General features: G+C 40.2%; 1 protein-coding gene across 1 annotated transcript in view; it reads left to right on the forward strand.

Annotated features, from left to right (window-relative positions):
• CDK14 (cyclin dependent kinase 14) overlaps positions 1-22,789 on the forward strand; it is a 666,485-nt gene that overhangs the window by 272,875 nt on the left and 370,821 nt on the right. The window contains exon 6 of the mRNA XM_068972760.1: positions 4,179-4,273. Within this exon, the coding sequence (XP_068828861.1) occupies positions 4,179-4,273 (95 nt within the window). The remainder of the gene's footprint in view (positions 1-4,178; positions 4,274-22,789) is intronic.

The raw sequence follows: 22,789 nt of genomic DNA on the forward strand, positions 1-22,789 counted from the left end.
TGTCCTGTCCTGCCAAGACTTTGCAGTTATCTTTATGAGCAACGTGTTTTTCCGCTTTTGTATCGTTTTGACACGGCCCCAAAATGATTGTTAGAAATTTTACCCTCAACCTTAATTACAAGTCCTTTATGTCATGTAGAATCATACCTTTCCAAGCCTCACTGGTGAAATGAATTTAAAATGTTTGCCATATGTTTGCTTAAAACTTGCAGGAAACCAAGTGTGCTGGGATTGTTAAAGCCAGTGTTACAGGATTTGTTCTGTATGTAAACGATGAGAAAATAACATGTGGTATGTTTGAGATATTGTTCGGATTACAGGGAGTATTATTTTGACAGTGTTTGTCTTGCAAAGGGAGATATGGCGGCTCTGGGGCTTGTGGTGTTAATCACGCGCCCGCTTGGCAGCCAGGAGACCTCCTCGCCTTGGCAACAGCAGGAGAGACAGTATCTGGCACCTGGCTTGGAGCAGAGACTGTCGGTTGGCAGCTTTCAAGTTAGTCAGGTCTGTCACCCACCCTCATGTTGGTAGATATTGTGGACGGTTTTGTGCCCTTCAATGCCATTTTTCTGCCATCAGTTTTGAAATTAATGGCTTATCCTTTTCCAAATACGAGTTCATTATGTTAATCTCGAAAGAAAAAGGGCTTGCTTTCAAACAGTTCTTGGTCATTATTTAACAGATAGTGTGTTTTTTAAAGAGTATGTAAATGAAGTTAGAAGTCTAAAATCTATAATAATTGAGAGTTAATACATTGAAATGTGGAGGCTTTGAGTGTTTCTGTAGAAATGGTAAAAAAATATATATCATGTTTTTTAAAAAATGAAATGACAGGGACTTCCCTTGTTTTTCAGTGGTTAAGACTCTGCTTCTAATGCGGGGGTCATGGGTTCAATCCCAGGTTGGGGAGCTAAGATCCTACATGCCACGGGGCGCAGCCAAAAAAAGAGAAAAAGGGCATGGCCTTTTTCTGTATAATATCGGTCACAATTAAGAAAAGATGTTTTTTCACAGGATGAATGATGGCAGAGATTTGATTTTACTGAAATTGTAGGAAAAATGCAATGGGAAATGATGGGCATGAAGTCGTTTCTTTGAGAAATGGGAAACAATATAGGTCTAAATAGTCAGAAAAGCAGGGCGATAGTGGGAGAAAAGTAATAATCATAACAATAAAAACAACAAAACTGCTAGGCAAAGGGTTCTTAGAGCATGGATCATCCATGGATTGTAAGCTTCAGTACCTTTTTGGAGGTCTTGCTGATAAGGATGGATCAGCGCTTGACAAACTGAGGGGATAACTTGAAAAATAAAATTGGACAAAATTACAAATGATATATATCTTTCCAAAACTTGCCTAAATCCTTTCATAAGCGTGATACCCATTAGGTCCTTAATTCATTTCACCTATGCATATTCCCAATCCATGTAGGTGTGAAGTACTGTGCCTGGCCATCATTTCCAAATACAGTGTTGTGGTTTGAAATCTTGATCTCTGTCTGTCTTAGAGTCTGTCTTAGAAGACTAATGTGGGGTCAAGTGTCATTTTTAAAATGAGCACATGTGAAGCTGGTCCCCAGATTAATGATGAATGTGTGGAAATTAGCCATGTAATATGCTTCAGTTGTTTGAGGCGGATGGTTGAATAATTAAATATTTGAATAATTAAAAGAAAGAAGATTGTAAATGATTGGAATTAACAATACTAAACTCTTACACATCTTTGTGGTGCTTATTTCTTCAAAGTTTGTGTGCTCTACTGTTGTTATTGTTATTTTTGGTAAGTATTTTGTCATGAGGGCTAATTTTACAAAGCTCTGATAAATCTGTAAATATTTCATGGATGTATTCTATTTATTTAATTTTGGGTGCCCTGGGTCTTTGCTACCATGCACGGGCTCTCTCCTGTTGCAGTGAGTGGGATCTGTTCTCCAGCTGCAGTGAGTGGGGTCTCCTCTCCAGCTGTAGTGAGTGGGGTCTGCTCTCAGCTGCAGTGAGTGGGGTCTGCTCTCAGCTGCAGTGAGTGGGGTCTGCTCTCAGCTGCAGTGAGTGGGGTCTGCTCTCAGCTGCAGTGAGTGGGGTCTCCTCTCCAACTGCAGTGAGTGGGGTCTGCTCTCAGCTGCAGTGAGTGGGGTCTCCCATCCAGCTGCAGTGAGTGGGGTCTGCTCTCAGCTGCCGTGAGTGGGGTCTCTCTCCAGCTGCCATGCACGGGCTCCCCGCTGTGGTAGCGCCAGTGGTTGTGGCACTGAGCCTAGTTTCTCTGCTGCATATGAAACCTTCCTGGATCAGGGACTGAGCTTGTGTCCCCTGCATTGGCAGGTGGATTCTTTACCACTGACCTACCAGAGAAGTCCGAAGTATTTTTGCTTTTTTGTAGGACTTCCCTGGGAGAGCTTAGACTTCCCTGGCCTTGGGCAGCGCATGAAGCTGCCGATTCGGTTTCAGAGAAAACATGCTTCTTCGTGGTCTTCTGGTGTTGGAACCAGCCACACCAGGGAATTCTCAGTCTGAATGGCCTTCTTTGGCCCAATTAGGTATTTATTGAAGTATATCTTGGAATTAAAGATATATTATAGTTCTGAAGTAGGTTTGCCTGGTGAAGACAGTGGAAATTCAAGGCAATAATAAGCTTGCATTCATGGGGGTCATACGAGAATGTACCAGTCTCCACATTCTCTCTCTCTTCACGGGGGACTGTCCTGAACAGCCTTTTTTGCATGATGACTCCATATCTAAAATATCATTTTATTTCAGTGAAATATTAGATAATCTAGATTTGTTGTTTCTTTTAGTATGTTAAAACATAGGTATATCTTTTTATTTTTTAAAATAGACTTTATTTTTCTAGAGCAGCTTTAAGGTCAAAGCAGAATTGAGTGGAAAGTGCAGAGGATTTTCATGTCCTTTCTTCCCGGCCTCCCACCCCAACCTTCCCTACTGTTGGCATCTCTCAGCAGAGTGGTACATTTGTTACGATAGATGAACCTACCTTGACACCTGATAATCACCCGAAGTCCAGAGTGTACACTAGGGTTCATATTTGGTGTTATAAATCCCCTTTTAAAGAAGGGGGCTTGCAACATTATTGAGTATCAAGGGTTTGAGGTTTGTCCAGGGCCATCAGTGTCAGTAACTAGGTTCTCAATAAATGCTTGATGAATATATCAGCAATTACAAGTTCCTGATAGAACACATGTAAAACATGTGTTTTGTGTTTCTTTTTTCTCTTTAGGGTATATACCAAAAACCAAAATTGAAGACACAATGTTACTAAAATGATTAACAATGATAGAAAAAGATGTTCTTTGAATGTTCTACCTGACTGGTCATTGGTATAGGCCAAAAGAAAAAAAAATGTATATATAAAAGATACACCATATGAACACTAATCAAAGTCAAGCTGAAGTGGCAATATTAATATCAGACAAAATACTTCAGAGTGAAGAAAATTACCAGGGACAAAGAGATGCTTTATGTATTGATAAAAGGGCCTGATTCACAGAATGCAACAATCTTAAACGTTACATGTGGCAAACTACAGCTTCAAAGCACACAAAGCCAAAACTGCTGCTGCTGCTAAGTCGCTTCAGTCGTGTCCGGCTCTGTGCGACCCCATAGATGGCAACCCATGAGGCCCTCCACCCCCGTCCCCGGGATTCTCCAAGCAAGAACACTGGAGTGGGTTGCCATTTCCTTCTCCAATGCATGAAAGTGAAAAGTGAAAGTGAAGACGCTCAGTCCTATCCGACTCTTAGCAACCCCATGGACTGCAGCCTACCAGGCTCCTCCGTCCTTGGGATTTTCCAGGCAAGAGTGTTGGAGTGGGGTGCCAAGCCAAAACTAGGAGAATTCAAATAAGAAATTGACAGATCCCCAATTACAGTTGAGGATGTCACCATCCCTCACTTAGTCATTGAAAGAACCACTCTCCAGAGAACTAGCAAATATAGTGAAGAATTCAATGACAACACCAACCAACAGGCTGTAATTGACACTTACAGAAACCTCCATTCAACATCAGCAGAATATATATTTCATACATATGGAGATAAGCCATATCTGTATTGGCATAGAAAGTGGGAAAATAGGTATATTTCATCTGATGATGTAGCAGTACAATAAAAGAAGCTTATCAGTAGGTTGTTACCCGTAATAACTTTGTTCACTGTATCTTCCAGCCTCTCTGTTGAAAGGACTGAAACACGCTAACATCGTGCTACTTCACGACATCATCCACACCAAGGAGACACTGACTCTTGTGTTTGAATACGTGGTGAGTAAGATGAGAACTCAGCTTTTATAATCAGGAACAAAATTCTTATAGTATTATCATAGAGTTCTGTCTTTAGGTGGCTATACTGACGTATTTTATCTGAGTACATGAGACTTATTTTGCATAATTTTGAATGGTTTGTGTTTTAAAGAAAAATCCAGAAAAAATGTTCAGTTGAAGTTTCATTAGCTATATGATCTGTTATAACCTGTTTGTTACTAGTACACTTTCTAAATTTCAGGTTTATCAAGTAATATAAAATGATATGATGGTGATCACTCCATCAAAAGAAGTTCACAGACAATAAAAATGTTTTCTGCTTTGGATTTATAACTTGGTTTCAGAAAAGCATCCTTATTCGGGTGATTTTTGTAGAGAAAAGGCTGATACTTACAATTTAGACTTCACAGTTCTTCCCCTTGGTTAGTATTTCAGCTATTAATTAAAACTTCCAATTTGCATAGCACACAGTGTAAGGATCTTATTGTGTTGAGACTTGGGCTTGAACTCATAATTAATCTTTCTCCGTTTCTCTTAGAAAAACATATGGTATTTGTGTAGCACCATTTCAGCATTTAACTGTGGAATCATGAAATGTAACCATGATAATTAACATCCCAATTTTCACAGATGGATCTGAGAACATGTAATTTACAAGGTACAAATGACATTGGTGGAGACTTTTATTAAGAAGAGTAGCTATTGGTATTGTGACTATATTAAGATCCCATTTTGTAATTACCACACTACTTTTTAAAAAAAATTGAAATAGTGTCCATTTCTCCTTAAAAATATATAATAGAATGAATATTTACAACATTTTATCTTGCTAATGTCTGCCTGAGTCTGTTTGTCATTTGAAAATTGTTGTCTTATGAAAAAGCCATTCATCTTGTCTATTTACATATAAATGATGGATACATTTGAATAATATGGTAATGTGGCTACAAGGACAGCTAGAACTGAGCAGTTGCATATATTACATACTACCAAGAATGGATGCAGATTCAAACATCAATGCAAATATAATTTCTTTTGTTTAATTGATGATTTGGGGGTCAATAATGTATTCAGCTGATTTAAAATTGGAATTTTTGTTCCATATTTTCTAGTACGTCTAGTTGCAGTATTTCAGATAAATCCAAATTTTTTTCTTAGTATACTTCAGTAACTTATAAAAGAGGTTTCAAAAATATTCTTGCTCCATCCCCCCAAATTGGATAATTTAATTGAGAACAAGAAAAATTTAGTTTGGTCCCTAATATCAGTAATGTTGATAGAGTAATGAACAAAAATAATGTGACATTGGGTCTTTCAAATCTTAAAAGAAAATGAAATATATGTGTGAGGCTAAAAATATGCCCATTGAAGCACACTGTCATGTGATGCTTTTATGTTCTGTGGAATTGCCATATAAAAGGAAGGAAACGCACTGTCCTGCGGTATTTGTCAACTGCTTGCGGCTGGCTGCTAAACTCGTTCTTCTTTGTGTGTGTGAACTTTCCCTTGGCCCGTTCTTGTGGAGACATGCCAGCTCCTCTTCAATAAGCCACATAATAGCATGCACATATGCAGCACTCCGTGGGCATTTCATGCCTTTGAGAAATGGAATATTGCCTGCTACCTAGCAGCCGTCAGACTGCAGCCATGCCCTACAGTGAGCCCTCAGGAGGCTCAGGATGTGAAAAACACAGGAAACTCGCATGATCTCAGTGAGCTCTGACGCTTGCATCATGCCATGCTGGTGGCTCAGTGGTAAAGAATCCACCTGCAATGCAGGAGACTTGGGTTCAATTCCTGGGTCTGGAAGATCCCTTGGAGGAAGAAATGGCAACCCACTCCCATGTTCTTGCCTGGAAAATTCCACAGGCAGAGAAGCCTAGTGGACTACAGTCCATGGGATCACAAAGATTCCGACAGGACTCAGCGACTGTGCACATTATAATGCATACATAGAAAAGCGCTGAATTCCTTAACTTGAGATGTCTGGTTTTCGTTAATTAACAATGACCTTTTGATGTGCAGACTACCTGCCCCTTGTTGCAAAATTTCTGTGTAACCTGGCTCCTCCCCTCGCCTCCATGAAGCAGTTCTCAGGTTCTCTTGAGATGCTATCACCCAGGCTTGAAATCCTAAAATTTCCTGCCAAATGAAACATAACTCTCAACCTTTAGGTTGTGACTATGTCTCAGGTTGACACCGAGCCTCTCTGGGGCAGCGAAGATGTAGATTCCCCTGTTGTCTTTCAGAGAATGGGCACACTCGTGTCATTCATTTCTGATGACTGCCCTCCTTGCCTCATCTCTGCTTCTCTGTTCCACCTTTCTTTCTGTATATTCCCAGGGTTCTTTGCCTTTCGCTTCACTGCCTTCCTTTGCTTGTTATCTTCTGTTCACTTCATCTCCTACCCTTTTGCCTCTCTGATGAACTTAGTACTTCTTGTTGCCTCAACTGTAGTTTGTTTGGCTTTTGTTTGTTCTAAGTAAAATGTTCCACTGAATGTCTGAAATCAGAGTTGGGGAGGCTGGGACAACGGGTTGGGGAGGGGAAGAGCTCTGTGCTATAGAAATTGCTTAGAAGAGTTTTCCAAGTTAGAGTGGGGAAGATGTAGACTTCTTAACCTGAGACAGTATTAACCTGACTCGGTGATAGTTGCCTAATATAGAAATAACTTGCTGAGTATTTCCTAAAGCTTTTGTTTTCTTACACTGTTTTTTCATTGCTTGCTTTTTTTTTTTTTTTAACATATGCCAATGGAAAATTAAGATTCTTACATACTTTAATGAATTAATTGGGGCTTCTCTCAGAGCTCAGTTGGTAGAGTCTGCCTGCAATGCAGAAGACCCCAGTTTGATTCCTGGGTTGGGAAGATCCACTGGAGAAGGGGTAGGCTACTCAATCCAGCATTCTTGGGCTTCCGTTGTGGCTCAGCCTGCAATACTTTTTTATATGCCAATGGAAAATTAAGATTCTTACATACTTTAATTGAATTCATTTAATCAGATTGCTTTCCTCACAGTACCTGGCAGGAAAAAAATTTCTTCCCTTGCATGTTTCACAGCAGTGGAAGGGTGATAGAAATTTCAAAGCATGATATGCCACAGGAATTAGAGCGGATCTAGTGGAGGGAGGCAGAGTAGGAAACAGGAGGGCACTGCAGATTTGAGATGACGAGTGAAGGGTCAGAAAGGGAGGTGAGATAATGTTTAAGACAAGTGTGACCACAGTACTGAAAACCAGCAACGAAAACGTACTGAGCTTTATGCTGGGCACTGCGCTGGGGGTTTTACATTCATTTTCACTTTGGATGTTCTCAGTAGTCTTATGGACCTGTGACTGTTGCCACTTTACAAAGAAGAAACCTAAGGATTGGGAAGATGAAATGCTTTTTAGGATTTTGCAGCAAGAAAGATAGACTCAGATCCATCTCAGTTTGAACCCTAGTGGCAATACTGGATCTCTTGTTTATGTTCCACTTTACTTAGGGTGAGCCGTTGGTCAGGAGGAGGAAAGGAAACTTTCTTTTTTCTTTCCACAACTCTTCCTTTTTCTGCACTTAAGTAGCTGTATTTAAATCCCAAATATGGTTCAAGTGCTTTATAGTTTAAATAAGTATTGTAGACTCACTGAAAACCCAACCCATTTAAAATTTTAATTATGAAATGTGACATGTACATGCCTGATGTGTTTCACTGGGATCTACCAAATACATACACACAGCCTTGTTATTTAGCAAGACCTAAGTCAATATCAGGCTTCCCTTGTGTCTCAGCTGGTAAAGAATCTGCCTGCAATGTGGGAGACCTGGGTTCGATCCCTGGGTTGGGAAGATCCCATAGAGAAGGGAAAGGCTACCCACTCCAGTTTTCTGGCCTGGAGAGTTCCAGGACTTTTAGTCCAGCGGGTCACAAAGAGTTGGACACAACTGAGTGGCTTTCACTTTCACTTTTCCCTGATATCTCAGTTGGTAAAGAATCCGCCTGCAATGCAGGAGACCCCAGTTTGATTCCTTGTTGGGAAGATCCCCTGGAGAAGGGATAGGCTACCCACTCCAGTATTCTTGGGCTTCCCGTGTGGCTCAGCTGGTAAAGAATCCACCTGCAATGTGGGAGACCTGGGTTCAGTCCTTGGATTGGGAAGATCCCCTGGAGAAGGGAAAGGCTACCCACTCCAGTATTCTGGCCTGGAGAGGTCCATGAAGTAGCGAAGAGTCACTTTCAAAATCAATATCAAACATTTTAATCGGCAGTTTCCCAAACTTAATGATGATATAGCCACATTTAAAAATTGTTAACATCAAAGTTATTTTCTAAAAGATGTTGACTTTGTAGTTCCATGTAATTAACAGTATCTTTTTTGAGGGAGTGGACCAAGTATATTAAACAGTGTAAGAAAAATCCATGCCTCATACCATTAAAACCTAGATGTGCAGGGAAAGTAACATAATTTAAAATTCATTAGTTATTATTGGATCTTTCCTTTGGACTTTATTAACTAAGTTATCAAGGGTTTTTTGGAGGTATCTATGGAATTTGTTCCACAGTGTAAAAGATTCTTATTTATGGTAGTGTACACACGGTATATAGTTCTGTTTATGTGCTTTATAAAAGAGCTCTAAGCCTGGCTGCCTTATATTAAAAGTCCCATGAATGACATTTTAGGTTACAATAAAGTCTGCTGAAGGCCAGAATAATTAAATAAGTGATGAAAAGTTAGAGATGTGAAAGAATATTTGAGGAAATGACTTTGGAGGTCACTCTTAACGTGATTCTGGAACTTCCCTGGTGGTACAGTGGTTACCACTCTGCCTTCCAATGCAGGGGGTGTGAGTTTGATCCCTGGGAGGGGAGCTGAGATCCCACATGCCTTGTGCCCCAAAAACCACAGCACAAACTAAGAAGCAGTATTGTAACAAATTTAATAAAGGTAATCACTGCAGATGGTGACTACAGCCATAAAATTAAAAGATGGTTAGTCCTTGGAAGGAAAGTTATGACCAACCTAGACAGCATATTATAAAGCAGAGACATCACTTTGCCAACAAAGGTCCATCTAGTCAAAGCTATGGTTTTTCCAGTAGTCATGTATGGATGTGAGAGTTGGACTATAAAGAAAGCTGAGCGCTGAAGAATTGATGGTTTTGAACTGTGGTATTGGAGAAGACTCTTGAGAGTCCCTTGGACAGCAAGGAGATCCAACCAGTCCATCCTAAAGATCAGTCCTGGGTGTTCATTGGAAGGACTGATGCTGAAGCTGAAACTTCAGTACTTTGGCCACCTGATGTGAAGAACTGACTCATTTGAAAAGACCCTGCTGCTGGGAAAGATTGAGGGCAGGAGGAGAAGGGGACGACAGAGGATGAGATGCTTGGATGGCATCACCGACTCAATGGACATGGGTTTGAGTAAACCCTGAGGATTGGCGATGGTATCACTGACTCCATGGACATGAGTTTGAGTAAGCTCCGGGAGACGGTGAAGGACAGGGAAGCCTGGTGTGCTGCAGTCCATGGGCTTACAAAGAGTCCAACATGACTGAGTGACTGAACTGAACTGAACTAGGAAACAAGATCATTAAAAAAAAAAAAAAAGTGATTCAGTGGATAAGAGGAGATTGCTAGTGTAGGCTATCTCAGAGTATTGGGTAGAACTCCTAAAACATCTGAAAGTTACTTGCTTACACACTTTCAAAATGTTTAGATACAGGGATCTGCAGGCTGCAAGGCTGACATCCACTTGGACATGTGCCACCCACGCTGCTCGTGACTCTTGTGTAGCCTGTGGGTCCCCTGGTTGGTCCTTCCTTCTTCCAGTTGTTAACCAAGCAGTGACTCTTATTAGCTTGGAAAGGTATGTGGTTTCATAATGGTCTGAAATATTATTATAGCCATGTTCTTTCTCTGCATAGGTTTGAAACATGGAAGAGAAATATAGAAAATGTGAAAGTGCTAATAAATATTTTTCCTACTTAAATAGGAAGTTAAGCAATGTAGTTTTTATTTTTTCTGCCAAAGACAAGTAAGTGCCACGTTGCCCTACTTAACACCATGCTAAAAAATCTAAAACAGACTCTGTAAGTGGAAATAATATCAATAAATTAGTAAATATGATTATGTAAACAAATATTACCATTAGTTAAAGTGTACAACCGTTCTGTTCTATTTTAAATTGCATGAGAGCAAAGTATGTGTGTCAGCATTTTTCATTACCTATTTAATAATTATGTACAAGAAGAAAACCAGCAGGCTTATAACTCATCATAATTATTCTTTGGAGCAATCATTTTATTTCTTCTACTGTGAAAAATTCCAAATTAATATGCACTATTATGTAAAAGAAAAATCTGTGTTCCACATTAAAAAAAAAAAACTGTCACCAAAAGTCATATAAAGTGATTTATGAGTCACCAAAAAAATCACATTTTTTTTTCCTTTTTTTTCACATAAGATTTTTTTTCTAGTGTTTTACATTATTAAAAGCTCTCTCTCATAAATGTTATTCCATTAGATTCCATCTTTCAATTGCTTATGCTCAGACTTGTCTGACACTTTGCACACCTGTGGACAGGAATTTCCCAAGCAAGAATACTGAAGTGGGTTGCCATTTTCTTCTCCAGAGGATCTTCCCAACCCAGGAATTGAACATGTGTGCCCTGTGTCTCCTGCATTGCAGGCGGATTCTTTACCACCGAGCCACCGGTGAAGTACCTAAGACCTGTATTTTTCTTCAGTTTTTTTCACTGATAGGGAAAAAGAATGCTTAGAGAAATTAAGACTCACTGAATCACTTGGGATAGGCTAATAGGTAAAAGATAAAACTTTAACCCATCTGCGGTGTCTAAAGATCTTTATTACTCCATTTTACCCTGTAGCCCTTAACCATCTTCCTAGGTTTTTTTTTTTTGTATTAGAGTATAGCTGATTAACGATGTTGTGATAGTTTCAGATGGACAGGAAAGGGACTCAGCCATATATTATACATGTATCCATTCTCCCCCAAACTCCTCTCCCATCCAGGGTGCCATGTAATATTGAGCAGAGTTTTCTCTGCTACAGAGTAGGACCTTGTTGGTTATCCATTTTAAATGTAGTAGTGTGTACATGTCCATCCCAAACTCCCTAACTATCCCCTCCCTTCTTCTCCCCACCATTAACCATAAAATTTTTCTGGTTTTTAAGTAAGTTCATTAGTAGGATTTCTTTTTAGATTCCACATATAAGGGATGTCATATGACATTTTTCCTTCTCTGTCTGACTTCACTCTGTGTGATAATCTCTAGGTTCCTCCATGTTGCTGCAAAAGGCATTATTTCATTCTTTTTTGGCTAGTTATATTGATGGTCTGAGGTATGTATTATGTTATGATATGGGACTGGCAGCTGAAAAGTTACGTTCTGTCTTTTCACCCTGCCACACAATTTACCTAATTACTTGTTTTCTATGCCTCATACATTTTGATTTCTAAGAATGCTTTAATTTGCATGATTTTTATACCACATCTGTTCTCAACAATGAGCTCTCCATCAGTCTTCTGATTTCCAGACTAAACTATCCCAAGGCAGTTGAGAATTTTTCTGCTTTCCTGTGAGATACAATATATGTGCACACATGTGTGCGTGTACAACTTTAGATGGTGTGATCAGGGAAGACCTTGCTGAGAAGTCTTTAGGTTCAAAGGGAGGTGTAGAAGGAAGACATATTCTAGTCAAGAACTTTCCAGATAGAAGGCTCGTGTGAGGAGAAGCAGGGTTCCTGTGGCTGAAATGAAGTGGGCAAGGAGGATGGTACAGTGAGACAAAATGCAAGACACAGTGGGGTCCAGATTGCTTCAGGCCTTTTTTTAAAAAAAAAAAACTTTCCTGAAGTATAGCTGCTTTGCAGTGTTGTGTTGGTTTCTACTGTACTGGAAGGGGAATCAGTTATACGTATATCCCCTCTTCTGTGGATTTCCTTCCGTTTAGGTCACCACAGATTATTGAGTAGTGTTCCCTGGGCTGTACCATAGCTTCTCATTAGCTATCTGTTTTCTTGTAGTGTTTTATTTTGATGAATTTTGCTTTTGCTCATAATGAGATGGGAAACCACAAAAGGATGCTCAGCAGAGAAACGATCGGCTCTGACATTTTAGTTGAATCTCTCTGACTGCTTTCTTAAGAATAGATGGGCCAGTTCTGAAACAGGGAAACCAGTTAGAAGGCTGTCACAGTTGTGTGGCATGATGTTGGCAGTGGAGGTGGTGAGAAGTGGATGAATTCTGGACATTTTTCTAAGGTTGATCTGATAGCATTTGGTGTGGGATTTGAGAAATGAAGACAAGGATGATCCCAATAATTCTGGCTGTTGTTCAGTCAGTCATGTCCGACTCTTTGCGACCCCATGGACTGAAGCATGCCAGGCTTCCCTGTCCTTCACCATCTCCCAAAGTTTGCTCAAACTCATGTCCATGGAGTTGGTGATGCCATCCAACCGTCTCATCCTCTGTCATCCCCTTCTCCTCCTGCCTTCAATCTTTCCCAGCATCAGGGTCTTTTCTAAGGAGTCAGTTCTTCACATCAGGTGGCCAAAGTACTGGAGCTTCAGTTTCAGCATCAGACCTTCCAGTGAATATTCAGGGTTGATTTCCTTTAGAATTAGTGGTTTGATTTCCTTGCTCTCCAAGGGACACTCAAGAGTTTTCTTCAGCACCACAGTTTGAAAGCACCAATTCCTCATCTCTCAACCTTGTTTAAAGCTGAAATGGCTGTAATAGTGGAGCTGCTATAAGGAGACACAAGGTAGACTGCGGGAAGATGCAACTCAGCCTTTGCGGGGTTTAGTTTGAGATGCTTATTATATATGCAAGTGGAGATGTCACAGGGCTGTTGGGTATACAGGTCTGGAATGTAGGAGAGAGATCACAGGGGGAGATTTGCACGTTGTCTGCGTTACGACAGTTAACACAGGGGTTAGATGAGATCACCAGATGTGGTCATTGTTACCTTGTTGGCTCTAAAGGAGCCTTGCCTTTGGATACTCACACCTTTGTGTACTCCCTGCCTCTTATGATTAGGCTGGGCTTGTGACTTGCTCTAACCAATAAAGCAACATGCTGGAAGTGACACAATGCCAGTTGTGGTCCTGACAGCTTCTTTGCCCTGTTGAGCACCTGCTCAGCCATGTTAGAATTCCAGTTGTTCTGCTGGGGAGACCATGAGAAGAGGCCCTTGACTGTATGGAGGAGAACTGAGAACTCAGAAGACAGTGTGAAGTTAGGCCTGAGACCCCAGCCAAGCCATTTGCCCAGCAAGCCATCGTGCTTCTTGGGTGGGGGTAAAGGGCAAATTCCAGTCTCACGGACATCGTGTGGAGCCAACATGGTTTGTCCCCCGCTCTGCTTTTTCTGAATTTTGACCCAAGAATTGTTAGAAGTAATTTACTGGTGGTTGATGTAAGCCACTAAACTTTGGGTTAGTTTCTTGTCCAGCAGTCAATAACTAAACTCCGTGTGAGCAGATGGACCTAGAATGTAGAAGTGAGGTTCAAGGACTGAGCACCGGAGCACTTCAACTTTCAGCATAACATTAAGGCGTCAAAGTGATGAGGAATACCAGCAGTGGGTATTGAAAAGGAATCCCAGGAAGGAAGGGGATTTTTTTGTGAACTCAGATAAAGCTGTTTCAGCTGAAATAGCTAGATTGACTGGGGTTTTATGAGAGCAGAGACTGCCTCTCCAGTGCCTGGCAGAGTGGCACATAATATTAGCCAATAGTTCTTGTATGAATGAATAAGTGACATTTGAAGCAGGAAGGGCCAACAACTATAAGGGGCCAGAGACTGCCCAGGCCCCTTAGAAGTGTCTGGCCTTTCGACTTTTGTCGCCACAGGGAGGTCTTGCCTCCCATCAAAATTCATGAAGCAGAGGATTTTTCTCAATAGAGTGAATATTTTCAGATATAGGACTTAAAGTTCCCTGCTCTTCCCAACCTCTCCCTCCAAAAAAAAAAAAAAAAAAGAAAAGAAGAAAACCTACTCATAAACATCCACTTCAATAAGTTCATTATGTAGTCCCAGATAAATGACATCTAGAATGTGTTAAAAAAAAAATACTATTGCATATAATCTTTGAGAAATCATCAAGAATGGAGATGAGGTTTTTAAAAGGTGGTAGGAAACAAACCTATAAGCTTACTATAGAACATTAGTGAAATGCAAAAATAGATTATTAGACATTCAAGTCTAGTTGTTACCTCTTATAAATAGTAAGGAACATTGTTTCTCCTTGATTTCAGCCAAGATTGTAACAGGGACTCTCATGAGATCCTTATAAACATTAACATTGAAACTCAACTGTTCAAAGATTATTCTTTCAGTTTGTTCTGGTTGAACAACTTTACCTAAAGCCAGTTGATTAATGAATTGAGATCAGAATGGAGAAAAGTCTATTGGGGTATGCTGGAGGGTATTGTCCTTGGCCTTGTCCTATTTGATATTTTTATTAATGACTCAGATGAAGACAGAGATGATGTGCTTGACCTATTGCATATGTGTTGTCGCTGGGAGCCATAATTAACACTTGGATGATGGGATCAGGGCTCAAAAAAGATCTGATGAAATGATAAGTTGAACCTACAAGGTGAATTGCCGTGGGGATAAGTAAAACAGTGTATTTGATTAAAAAAAAAAAAAGGCAGCCCAACCTAATACAGAAAAATAAGGCTAAAAGCAGTTTATGTGAAAAAGTCTAGTAATTTCTTTGGTTCAAAGAACTGAAGCAGACAAGAGAGTGTGCTGAGGAGGCCTTTATGAACAGATACAACATGTAACCAGTAAAGATGCCAGGATTTAGGAGAATTGAAGCCATATTGGGGAGAGCAGAGAAAAGGGGACATAAATATTCCAGATAGGATAAGAAAGCCAAATGTGAGAGTTCAGGAGATGCTAGTTTGGGCTTAATCCTGGGAAGAATGTTAGATGCTTTGTGTTACAAATTTAAACTCAGTGCCTTGAACACCTTATCACTAAAAGCATTCAGTAGAGGATAAATGGATTTACATCAAATATTGTAGGGAGGGTTCCTAACCTGTAGTTAATGCAAGGGGCTGAAATATGTAACTTAGATACGTTATTTCATTTAGTTCCGACTGATACCATGAAGTGGGGATCCCTCCATTTTGCAGATGAGGAAATTCATACTTAAATGTTAAGTCTCAATGCATGCCCTTTACAGTGGCTGCACCGTATCATATCCTGCATTGAGTGTGAATCTGGGTAACTCCAAGTTTACATAGCAAAGGACTGCCCAAATTTTTTACATTGCTGTTTAATCTCTTTTGGCATATTTTTTGGAAACAGAAATACAATTTGCTATAAACTTTCACCCAATAATTCAGTTTTTCCCCCTCCAACACATATAGACTGTCTTCTCTATGCCAGGGACTGACCTTAAACTCGAGGGATATAAATATATAGCCCTTACTTTTAAGAAAATTTTCAGTTGGAGAATAGTTGCTTTACAGTGTTGTGTTGGTTTCTGCCATACAGCATCATCAATCAGCCATAAGTATGCATATATCCCCTCCCTCTCCAGCATCCCTCCCACCATCCCCATTTCTCCCATCTAGGTCATCACAGAGCATTGTACACAGAACATTGTACAGCCCTTGCTGAAGAGGTTGAAATCTGGTGATCTCAGATAATATCTCTGATCTCAGATATCTCCACGTGCCATTTGAGTTCTCAGTCACTGTTACAGATCTTCACGTGTCAAGGACTGGAACGTATTTATGTTTTAGTGACAACAGTAGGAAGACGATTTGACTCATGGACTTTTCTTTATTGGAAAACTTTCAAGGAAGATTCAGTTTCATATATGGAGAACTAGTTATGCCGGGCGATAGTACGATCTTATATTCTGGAAGGGTGAGTTGCCATGCAGAACCGATTACTGCGAGTGAACAGATGTAAACATTGCGGATGACACAGCGTGCGTACAGCGTAAGGACAATCATAAGGAGAAGGTACAGAAATGAAAAGAAACCAAACCAGCTTTCCACCATTGTTCTGTTGGGAATGTTCCATTCATCTAATTGGTAAGACAAAGTCCATTATCTTCTTTTCTATCCTTTTCCCTCATGGCTTTTTCTCATCTGATACGGAGTCATGCTCTCCTTTGTGCTGTGTTGAACTGTTGGTCGCTTAGTCCTGTCCAACTCTTTGTGACCCCAGGGAGTGTAGCCCGCCAGGCTCCTCCCTCCATGGGATTCTCCAGGCATGAACACTGGAGTGGGTTGTCATACCCTTCTCCAGGAGATCTTCCCAACCCAGGGATCGATCCCAGGTCTCCTACAGTGCAGGTGGATTCTTTACCAACTGCGCCACCAGGGAAGCCCATGAACACTAGAGGGGAGAGACTATCCCTTCTCCAGGGAAACCCCCAACTCAAGGAAACCAGGGTCTCCTGCATTGCCGGTGGATTCTTTGCCAGCTAAGCTACCAGGGAAGCCCTTAGGGTCTCCTTTCAGTTCAGTTCAGTTGCTCAGTCTGTCTGACTCTTTGCGACCCCATGAATTGCAGCACGCCAGGCCTCCCTGTCCATCACCAACTCCTGGAGTTCACTCAGACTCATGTCCATCAAGTCCGTGATGCCATCCAGCCATCTCATCCTTGGTTGTCCCCTTCTCCTCCTGCCCACAATCCCTCCCAGCATCAGAGTCTTTTCCAATGAGTCAACTCTTCGCATCAGGTGGCCAAAGTACTGGAGTTTCAGCTTCAGCATCATTCCTTCCGAAGAAATCCCAGGGCTGATCTCCTTCAGAATGGACTGGTTGGATCTCCTTGCAGTCCAAGGGACTCTCAAGAGTCTTCTCCAACACCACAGTTCAAAACCATCAATTCTTCAGCGCTCAGCCTTCTTCACAGTCCAACTCTCACATCCATACATGACCACAGGAAAAACCATAGCCTTGACTAGACGGACCTTAGTTGGCAAAGTAATGTCTCTGCTTTTGAATATGCTATCTAGGTTGGTCATAACTTTTCTTCTAAGGAATAAGGGTCTTTTGATTTCATGGCTGCAAGAAGGGTCTCCTTTAGTCATTTTCAAATGTGTTATTAGTTCCTTATCACATTGGGTGCTGAGATTTTAGTTTATTTTTTCTGTTTACCTCATACCTATCTTTTCTGTGTTCTCGTTTTATTTCATATGGTTGCCATCCATTTATTAGTAGGTCTTGATCATAGTTCAGTATTTTAATCTACAGGATTTAAGGTGGAACTGTGTCTGATGTTTACCTATTGTGATAGTAAATACCTGCTTATTTACAAAGATACACAATTTAAGAGTACCTTCCACTATAGATGGTACTTCCGTCCATTTTTAATTGGAGGATAATTGCTTTACAATGTTGTATTGGGTTTCTGCCATACCACACTGTGCATCAGTCATAGCTATATATATGTCCCCTCCCTCTTGAGCCTCCCTCGCCCCCACCCCAATCCCACCCCTCTAGGTCATCACAGACCTCCAGGGTGGGCTCCCTGTGTTCTATAGCAGCTTCCCACTAACTGTTTTACACATGATAGTGTATACACGTCAGTGCTACTTTCTCAAGTTCGTCCCCCTAGTTCCCCTGCTGTGTTGACAAATCCATTCTGGACAACTGTGTCTTCATTCCTTCCCTGCAAATAGGTTCTGAATCAGGCAACTTCTGTGAGACTACCCTATGCCTCTGAGGCTTCTTTAAAAATTATTTTTCTCACTCTCATTTCAAATTTCATCATTTAAACTACAGACATGTAGTGGGGAAGTTGGTATAATCTCTGACATGTGGAAAGAGTGGACTGGAAAAGCAGACTTCATTGGTAGAAGGAAATCATACAGAAGATAGCAGTAATAAAAAGAGAATTCCTTTAGAAAGGAAAAAACATATTTCACATATTGTTTTTTTCCTCACAGAAATTGTTTTCATGTTTCCTAAGTTAAGGAAGTAATAATCTTGGAAAAAACCATGCACACTGGTAGAGGCAGGAGAGAGATGCATTGATAAGTCTGACAATAATGATCAGCTTGGGTGACGAAATTGGACAAATGTTCCATTTAAAGTACTAAAATTGCCGTCTGAGATGAAAGTACTCAAGACCAGGATGAAGATGATCAATAATTCCAATTACCTTCACATTGTGTTTGAATAGACCATGAAGTAATTGGAGAAAAAAATCATTAATAAATCTCTCTCTTAAGTGAAGTATAAATTCTTATATATCATACAAAATGGAGTGCCTACAGCTTTTCACCAATTTTCAAAATCAGTAATTTGATAAATGCATACCCTTATAATGACCATTATGATGAATGATTTTCTTTCATATGATTATTATTTATTACATTTCCAATTCATTTGTTAGCATCCCTTTAGTTTTGTGCTTTGGTAAAAGGCAATTAAAGCTACTCCAGAGTCAAGTCATTCCTCTTTGTTTCTGTGATGGTTGTTTTATGCACGTTGTACATCCTATGTGTATAAACAGCCACTTCATTCTCTGGCTTGTTACGAGAAATAGCTGTTTTTACTTTCACCTCTGTTACCTGATTCTTTCAAATTTTTCTGTAAATATCTTAATAAGACTTTCTTTTATTGCTACTTCTTAATTTTTCACCTTTTGGCATTATCCATTGATTCCTACAGTGAAAAATGGGAATTTTTAAAATTTAAATAAAGATTTTCCCCACTTGCAAACAAGTGAACGCATCCTATTCTGCCACTGTCCCAACCTTCCATCCTCTCTATATGGGTATATTATAATTTTGATTAGATTACAAATTCAGTATTTGCATATTATGTCAATATAAATATTGTTTATAACTGAGGCATGTAGTACACTATGTTTATACTACTATACTGTGGTTATTTTTTTATAGTATGTTATGTAAAAGTCTCTCAGTCATGTCCAATTCTTTGTGACCCCATCGACTGTATAGTCCATGGAATATAATCCATGGAATTCTCCAGGCCAGAATACTAGAGTGGGTAGCTGTTCCCTTCTCCGAGGGATCTTCCCAACCCAGGGATCGAACCCAAGTTTCCCACATTGCAGGCAGATTCTTTACCAGCTGAGCCACCAGGAAAGCCCAAGAATACTGGAGTGGGTATCCTCTCCCTTCTCCAGGGGGTCTTCCCAACCTAGGAATCGAACCAGCGTCTGCTGCCTTGCAGGTGGATTCTTTACCAGTTTGGTTTCGCTGAAATTAATAATTTCCCATTTTTCATTTCTACTGTTAATTCAAGACCTTCCCCAGTCTCTGCCTGCTGTATCTCGTCGCTAGTTTCCTGGGGTGCCCTTCCTATCACTAGTAGGTTGGAGCTCTTTTTCTTCCATCCCATGTTTTTTTTGGGAGTGGACACAATTTCTGATAGCTTCCTGGGAAAGAGTGTGGGGGAGATTTTTTTTTTTTTTGAGACATTGCATTTCCAAAAATATCTTTATTCTGCACTTACATTTGATTGGCATTTTGGCTAAATACAGGTTTCTTGGTTAGAAATAATTGCCGTAGAATTTCAATGAAATTGCTCCATTATTGTCTAGTTTCCATTGTTTCTGTTAAAACACTTCTCTTTATTTCCAGTGTTCTGAAATTTCATGCTGAATCAAAAAGTTGGTCAAGATACAGCTTTATTTTCTTTGGGTGCACCTTTTCATTCTGGAAACTCATGTATGTCTTTCCTTTTTTTTTTAATACAACTTTATTGAGATACAATTCACATAACAAAATTTACTGTTTTAAATAAGTGTAAAATTCAGTGGCTTTTAGTAAATGCTCAGAGTTTGGGAACCATCACAGCTAAATTTTAGAAAATTTATCACCCTGAACAGAAGTCCCATACCCATTAGCAGTCACTCTGAAACCTCCACCCTTCTAACTGCTAGCAACCAGTAATCTACTTTATATCTTTATAAGGAATTGCCTGGACATTATATATAAATGGAATAATTAAGATGTGACTTTTTGTGCAGGCTTCTTTCACTTAATATAATGTTCTTGGAGTTCATTCATGGTGTAGCCTGTATTAGTACTTCATTCTTTTTTGTGGCTGAATAATAGTCCATAGTGTCAGACTTTATTTTGGGGGGGCTCCAAAATCACTGCAGATGGTGACTGCAGCCATGAAATTAAAAGACGCTTACTCCTTGGAAGAAAAGTTATGACCAACCTAGATAGCATATTCAAAAGCAGAGACACTACTTTGCCGACTAAGGTCCATCTAGTCAAGGCTATGGTTTTTCCTGTGGTCATGTATGGATGTGAGAGTTGGACTGTGAAGAAGGCTGAGTGCCGAAGAATTGATGCTTTTGAACTGTGGTGTTGGAGAAGACTCTTGAGTGTCCCTTGGACTGCAAGGAGATCCAACCAGTCCATTCTAAAGGAGATCAGCCCTGGGATTTTTTTGGAAGGAATGATGCTAAAGCTGAAGCTCCAGTACTTTGGCCACCTCATGCAAAGAGTTGACTCATTGGAAAAGACTCTGATGCTGGGAGGGATTGGGGGCAGGAGGAGAAGGGGACAACCGAGGATGAGATGGCTGGATGGCATCACGGACTCGATGGACGTGAGTCTGAGTGAACTCTGGGAGTTGGTGATGGACAGGGAGGCCTGGCGTGCTGCAATTCATGGGGTCGCAAAGAGTCAGACACGACTGAGCGACTGAACTGAATACTCCATAGTATGGCTTGATGACTAATTGAAATGATAATGATATAATCATAGGTCAGGCATACAAAAACGGTGTCAGGCAGTCATTGAGGATCTGGTTTCAGACACTGAGGCTTTGAATTTTCTCTGAACTCAAGTCAAACTCTATGACCCCACCACCTGTGTTTAGAACAGCATCTCTTAGCTGCAACTTTGTAGGTTCAAAGTCCCCCCTTGTAACTACACAGCCATTTCAGACCCCAATCCATCCTTGCTTAACATGCATCCTTACTTCTTGCCAGTTCAAATTATAATTCTTGACAAACAATTTATGTCATTAACTGTGGCCTTGCAGTTTCTGCCTTTATAAGTTTCTTCCATTTTGTGCTGTAACAGCGCAATTCAAGGACTTCTTGAGTTGTCTTTCTCACATGCAGTCCTAACAAACTCCAAATGAATGCCTCTTTATTTCAATCATGCCTTCATTTCTGAAATCTTGATTAACAGGTTAATATCAATTTGTTTATCCGTTCATTGGTTGATGTACATTTGGGTTGCTTTTAACCTTTTGGCTCCTGTGAATAGTAGTGCTGTGAGTATTTGTGTATAAGCACCTGTTTTCAGTTCTTTTGAGTACATACATAGGAGCAGGAGTGCTGAGTCATCTAACTGTCTTTAAATTTTTGAGGGACCATCTTAAGAGTGTGTTCCAAATTGGATGCACCATTTTACCCACAGTGTGGGGGGTTTCCAGTTTATCCACACTCTCTCCGGTGCTTGTTCTTGTCTGTCCTTCCCGTTGCAGGAGATCCGTACTAGTTTCTCATTGTCATTTTGTTTTGCATTTCCCTGGTGACGAGTGACTAATGAGGTTGAGCTCTTTTAAGGTCCTTCTGTTGCAAGAAAGTATTTTAAATTATTTTGAGTTCCTCACTTTGCTTTTTCTTTTTTCTTAGCTCTTTTATTATGTAAATGTCAGACCTCCTGGATTGCTCTTCCAATTTTCTTGCCTTTTCTCTCCTATTTTCTAATTCTTTTTTCCTTTAGCTCAGCATTAAGGGACTCAACTTTGTGTTTCATCTATTTTATTGAAATTTAAAATTTCAATATTAATTTCTTAGAGACCTTTTTGTTCTCAGGATATTCCATTTTACAATATCGTTTTCTTGTTTCTGTGTTGCAATACCTTTTCAGATGGTGCAGTAACAACTTGATTGGGAGCTCCAAGTGCATTGGATAGCTGGTTCACCGTGAATTTCACTGTAGGAACTGTCTAAGCCATTTTGTTGATACACCTTTGATATCACCATCTTCCCTGCAGTGCAATAAGAGTTCTGGTGAAGATTCTCCTAAACCCCTGCCCATAAGATAAAATCCTAGCTGACAATCTTCTGAAAGCAAAATAGAGGACGGAAATCCACTTAATCCTTCTGTTTCAAGATGGTATGCCTGTCCTTAACTGGCTGGGTTTCCCAGTACACTGTTTTACCATCTCTGGGTTCCGGAGAGGCAATTACCTGTGTAAGCAAAGTGGGATAAAGGTATAACGCTTAACATCTACTGCAAAGGTTTCCCACTACTCCCACATATTTCTGACCTCTATATGTAGATCTCTTGTTCATTTTCACTTCCTGGTGCCAGCTCTGAGCCATTTGGTTGTTCTGTCATACAAATAGGGTCGCTTCTAGGCTTTCCCTGCTGCCACTATAATAATCCACTTGTTGTTTGTTTGCGTTTTGCTATGCTGAACTTGCTACCATCTGTTTCAGAGCTCCTAAAATTTTGGTGAGTACCTATTCAAGAGTACAGAATGGGTATGCATGTCTAGCTTCCCATATTTACCTTCAAATTACAT

Source organism: Capricornis sumatraensis, chromosome 5 (assembly GCF_032405125.1).
Source record: "Capricornis sumatraensis isolate serow.1 chromosome 5, serow.2, whole genome shotgun sequence".
Taxonomy (NCBI): Eukaryota; Metazoa; Chordata; class Mammalia; order Artiodactyla; family Bovidae; genus Capricornis; species Capricornis sumatraensis.